This window comes from Spea bombifrons, chromosome 2 (assembly GCF_027358695.1).
Source record: "Spea bombifrons isolate aSpeBom1 chromosome 2, aSpeBom1.2.pri, whole genome shotgun sequence".
NCBI lineage: Eukaryota > Metazoa > Chordata > Amphibia > Anura > Pelobatidae > Spea > Spea bombifrons.
Window position 1 is genome coordinate 128,201,092 of NC_071088.1, and position 6,086 is coordinate 128,207,177.

Below are 6,086 nucleotides of genomic sequence, written 5' to 3' on the forward strand. Positions count from 1 at the left end.
CAGAGGAATCTGAGCAACCAGTCGAGTAATGGGATGGTCTTCATTAACCCCTTAATGACAAAGCCCGTACATATACGGGCTCAAAATGCATTGTCTACAAAATGCATTGTCTACAATGTAAGCAAGACCTTGTATGTATTTATGATATATTTTGCATTTATTTAACTCTAACTAAATGTATCTTTATCGACGATGCTAGTTTTCTTTCTTGTGCTGAAGATTTTTTTGGCCAATAACATATGGGCATAGTGATGAGCTTTTTTTTTCATTTTGCTCCTTGATCAATAATGACAAACCATGTGATGTTCCTCTATCCATCAATTTAAATTGGGACCGACCCCCACAGGAGACTTTACAGGACATACCGGTACAATCTACAAGCAAAGTTATCACTGAATAATAATTTCTTCAAATTCAGATAAAATCTAAGAACTTCTGTTAATGGCTTTTCTTTTTAGATCACAAATAACAATTACTAAGCGGAATATGATGGCGCTATAGAAATCAATAAATAATAATAATAATAAATAAATAATAATATAAATAATAAAATTGATGTGATTTCTGTTGTAGAAGTATCAACAAAGGCATAGATGAAATGAACCGATGGGGTTGGGGGTGAATACTACACCACACATCATTAAAATGATGGACATTTTTTTCAAATATAAATGTCAAATCATCGGTTTACATTTGGTCTTAAATGAAATGGAGAAATAGAGGAAAAGAGGAGTAGAGAGATAGTAACGCATCAGTAATGCAGCGGTAAAGGACAAAAATACATTGCCGGTACTTAAATAATGACTCAGGAGCAAGATGATGCTGTTTGTCAATGATCAAAAGAAGATGAGTATTTGAAAGATCTTTCAGAAGAATATGTAAATTTCCAAAATTACTATTGGAGCTGAATGACAATAAACTGTAGAAAATCATGCTGTTTTAACAGAGAAGTAAGGGTTTTCTGAAATGGGCTGAAGAGGTAGAAATCCAAAAGTGTTCTTTATGCGGTAAAATAATTCAATAATATAAAGTATAGATAGATACGGCTCTGAATCAATAAGTGGAACATACACTATATATAAGATGATGCGACCTGTCGGTTGGATGAACAAACCGAATTCTAAATATACTTCATGAAAACAGAATAAGTTGCCTTTGAAATATTTGCGTCAATTTATGGCATATGAGATCCAATAGACCCCCCCCACACAAAACGCTTACAAAAACAGGGCCCTCTTCTCCTTTTGTATCAGTAGATCTCAACGTGTGTTGTATATAGTTAATTATTAGTAGTTTTCACTCTCCCCCTGTTGTAATAGCGCTATTAAATCAGCTATATTGTAAAATATTGTAATGGGGGTCAAGAGCCAAGTTACTATTTTGCAATTTCTGATAAGGTATCCTCATTGTTCCACGTCTAAAATGTCATATTAAGGCAATATAGTCCTGGTAAATAAAAAATGTAACAATTACAAATTAAAGGGCAGTTCTTTGCTGTTGAGGGTGGCACATAAATTACAATTTCACTTGCATCATAATTATATATATATATATATATATATATATATATATATATATATATATACATACAACTTCCAATCGAAAACGCCATCATGGTTTCCTCTCGGACACCTGACAAACATTTATACACGAGACTCTTGCAAAGCCGTTTCTCCATAAATAGAGCTTAAGCAAATATGCCATTTTATTCTTTCTCTCCCAAAGTTTATTGACAAAGTTTATTGACATAAAAACAGTATATATACTTTTAAGAAGCCTTTTTTATTCTCTATCCGTGCCTGTTTTTTTATGTTTACATGATAATCAAGCATTCCCTGATTGAAGCAATTTTGTACATGATTAAAGAATTGTTTCTCGGGAGGCTTTGGGCATTCAGAATTACTAGGAATGTTTCTCACGTTGAATTTAGTTATAAAAGTGGGACAATTGGCAAACTAGGTGGAACATAAACTAGTGCTTTGTTATAATATTCAGTGTATAGGAGCATAGGAAAATATATTCACTGAGTCTCTTACCCCTTCTTGTTTCTGATCGATACGTAAATAATCTTTTCTAGTGCTACTCGTACAAGTAGCTGCGTAGGACCCCATTTATCCGCACCCTCTGTGGCGGAGGCAGGGAAAGAATCCAATTAACGTTTAGCACATCATGGGAGTAGGAACCAAAGAGAAGGTGTCATTACATTACATCGGAGAAAAAAACCATGGCAACACTTCCAAAATAATGTGCGGATTGTATTAAAAGCTGGGGAGAAGGGTTTATCGATGCCCCAGAATGTTTGTATCTCCCACGCTTCCATATACAGGCCTGCCAAATGCATAGAACACGTGGACCTGTATACCGTATAATGAAATCATTGCTGGTATTATCGATTCTAATTATCAAATGTTGGGGCTCCTTAAACTGTACAGCTACCCCTGCCTTAACATATCACAAATGTTCAAAATTCAAGAGTCATCCCCAGCTCTACATAAGAATAAGCACAATAATAAAATGTAGATAAAAACAACCAGTACAAATATAAATTGTTCCAGGGATCTGGTCGTGTATTTGCCCCTATGCATTGTTTTGATTTCCTCCCTTTTACATTTGAAATTTTTGTCTAATCAATATTTTGGAGATTCTGGTTTGTTGCCAAATAAAAAAACAATAAAATCTCCCCATAGGTTTCTTCTGTCTTGTATATCTTGTGTATAATACAGAGGCGACCTATGGAGAGATTTTATTGCTGAAGATGGGTTCTTTTAGCATATACCGAATTGTCCGAAACCACACAATGCATTGCGCGCATGGGAGTAATGCAGGTAACATTACAGCAGCACACAGCAGTCTCCTAGACGTGACTAAACTAGCAATCAGCTGTTCCATAGGACCAGGACTCAAGATGCAATTGGAAACAATCAATTAGTATGGATGTAACCTAAAGCCTTCAAAGGATCTGTTACAGAGGGGCAGCTTTAGGCTTGTAATGAATGAGCATCAGCCTTTGGAATACTTCTACTCTTCTCCTACCATCCCCCATGCTGCCATCCAGCAATGATCAAATGTAAAGCTATTGAATTGTGGCCATTGATTAAGTACTGTATACCAATGTAAGCAGTGATTACCACATATTGCATGTATATGTATATATCATATGTATATATACTATTATAATCAGCGATTATCGCATATTGCACCTATCGCATGTATATGTATATATATACTATTATAAGCAGCGATTATCGCTTATTGCACCTATGGCATGTAAACATATTAATGTATTTATTTATGTGTAGTTTGGGAGCCGAATACTAATAAAAAGCTTGAAGATTTAGAATTTTCCGTAGTTTGCCTCCTGTGCATCGTTCTTTATACTGTTATAAGCGAGCCACTTCCCTATGGGATGGCTCAAAAGGTTTAGCACATTACTTAGGCTGCTGGCTGGGCTTTTGGGAGCTTAACACACTATTTAAGTAAATACATGGTACACAATGCTGGTTGATCATTCAAATGCATTCAGATCATCACTATGAAACAGACCTAAGACCTTTTACCTGTTTCTTACCCCCTCCCCCCGCTGTAATTACAAATAAAGCATTATGGTAATTAGGGGGTTAAAAAAACATGATCGTATTTAAATAAGAGCTGATAAATATACCGCTATCAACCACACATGATTAAGATATAAAATTTATTCCTGTAACAAGAGAAGCTGGAGTCAAACCACTGAACTCTGGGGTGCAGCCTCTCACCCCAGTAGGCAGAAAACATACAATAAAGAGTGCATAGTACACAGCTATGTTTTTGCCTCGGTTATCAATAAATAAGATAAAATAAGGGCACATGTTTTTTTCTAACGTAAAAGCTAATCAAATAGTCAAGTTGGATTAGTTACTGCATTATAACTGCACTTCAGGACTGCACATCACCCAATATATATATATGCATATATATATATATATATTACAAAATACTGTATCTTTATGTTATATGTACAGTTGATACAATTAATTAAGCAACAGTGCATGTAAAGAGTTAAAACAAACATAAAAGGTAAAACTCGTATTTGGAGGGATTGCAAGCATTAATATAGGTTGGGATTCAGCACCACAGAGGTGGACAGCTCCTTACAACCAGTTGGGGGGTATTGCAGAGAAAAGCTAGGTGCATCACTTGGTTAACTGCTTGACTTAAGCTCCACAAGGCAAAGATTTCTATAAGAAAAAGATCAGTCATTTTAAAATGCAACATGATGTATTTGCTTTTTTTTTTTTTTCTTTTTCCAGTTATTCCTTTTTATATATATATATACCAGAAAGATCTGTCTCTTCCCCAAAGGTTCTCCTGAAATCACAATGCAAATTGTTTGCAGCCCATCCATGATCCATCTCTCACTTCCCCAAGTGTTATGTGTTGTGCAGTAGATGTCCATGGTAGGTTCATGTTTGGCTAAATCTTATTTTCATATAGGGTTAAAGCAGTTATCCTGGATGCTATGTACAGCATGATGGGATTCCATAGGCAGATGACAAAATATTTGGTAGCTTTTGTGCGTCTTCTTCTCCAGCTGACAATCCATCAGAATCCTTTCATGTCACACACTTAATGCTTAGTAGGAACGCAAGGTGGGTTTGTCATGCTGAATCGTTTCTGGTTATTGTTTGCTTTTTTTAATTGTTTACCGACAGGGTTTCCACCAAATATATACAATACAGAAGCATTCTTTGTCATCTGGATCATGACAAGACCACAGACTGCAGCAGGTCCCCTGTATCTTTGTCCAAAACAGAAGAATGCTCAGTAATCCTGGGTTCTAGATCTAGGTTGAGGGGTTCCTTCCTCTGTATGGTAGGAGAAGTGTAACAGCCACTGTCTTGGGTACCACTTGGTTGTCTGTTCTCCTTTCCATAGAAATGTGCCCTCTCTCCTTTAGGACTGCAGTGGTCTCTCTCATATTCCTCCTGGGCTTTCTCGATTTTACGTTTTTTCATTTTGCTCTTGTGCATGTGGAAAGTGCTAAGAGAAAGGACAACCAAGCAGCAGATCACAGTGGCCAGGACTATCAAGACCAAAGTAGAAGAAAAGGGCTGAAACAAAGGCTCCACTTCGGTCAGGCAGCTGGTGCCATTTGGTGAAGAGGTCCTGTTTAAGAGACACGGTGGCATAGACAGCCCGAGCTGCTTGGGGAACCTGGGACTCATCTAGAAGGTTGGTGAAACAATGCAAAGGATGGAGAGCTTGTATCCCCTTCTCAAAAAAGGGTGGGTTATCTGGAGTCAAGCCCACTTATCCCAAAAGTAGGCGATTAAAGTAAGCAACCTGCAAATTGATCAGAGACAAGAAATAGTTTATATCACAGTCTAACATAAGCCATCTTCTTCTTAAGACAGGTTAAAGTCACGCCTGGTCATCATGACCATGCCTGAGGATCTGCTCTGAAGCATGACGTGCATTCCCTGGTAGAACCTTTTTTTGGGGGAGAAGAACTCCAATGGAAGAAACCTTCGGTAAGATTAAAGGGCCAAATTGTACCGTCAAATATTTGGTCCAATTAGAGAGAGACAGCCCTGCAGATGCCAACTGGAAACAACAAAAGACAATAACTGTCTGCAAGAGGCAGTTCCATGTATTTCATGTCCAGCCAGCGCAGAACCCTCAGCGAACCCCAAGGAATGCTGCACCGGCTTCTTACACTTACTTCAGATCAATGGGGAGCAGGGGAAGTGGTTTAACCCGCTGTATACCAATGGGGCAGCCACTCAATACGTGAATGGCTTAAGCAGGCACCCCGTGACTCGCCTCACCCCAAAGTCACCGGGCTTGATGTGAATCACTAAAGGCTCACTCGCTTGCCCTTGGGCATCCTGGCAGCAGATGCCAGCACTTTAAATGTCTCGCTTTCCGGGTGATTTCGGTACAGCGCGAGTCTGCAGAGCCTCGTAGAACCCGCCCGTGGTGGCTCTGCGCTTCCCTAGGAGCCCCGGGGTATGTCTTTTTCTTGGACAGGCACTTACCTGCGAGGGATGTCCGCGGCGCTGCGGCTGGTGCTGCGATGGTCCCCGCCGCTGGCTGCAGAAGGCACT

General features: G+C 38.7%; 1 protein-coding gene across 1 annotated transcript; it reads right to left on the reverse strand.

The window, feature by feature from the left end:
* Window positions 1-3,680: 3,680 nt before the first annotated feature.
* C2H11orf87 (chromosome 2 C11orf87 homolog) lies at window positions 3,681-5,279 on the reverse strand. The gene has a single exon (XM_053457876.1). The coding sequence runs from the start codon at window positions 5,202-5,204 to the stop codon at window positions 4,740-4,742; it is 465 nt and encodes a 154-aa protein (XP_053313851.1). The 5' UTR covers window positions 5,205-5,279; the 3' UTR covers window positions 3,681-4,739.
* Window positions 5,280-6,086: the final 807 nt, after the last annotated feature.

Excerpts from the sequence above, each read along its gene's own strand:
- C2H11orf87 (XM_053457876.1), bottom strand. The coding sequence starts at position 5,204 with ATGAGTCCCAGGTTCCCCAAGCAGCTCGGGCTGTCTATGCCACCGTGT.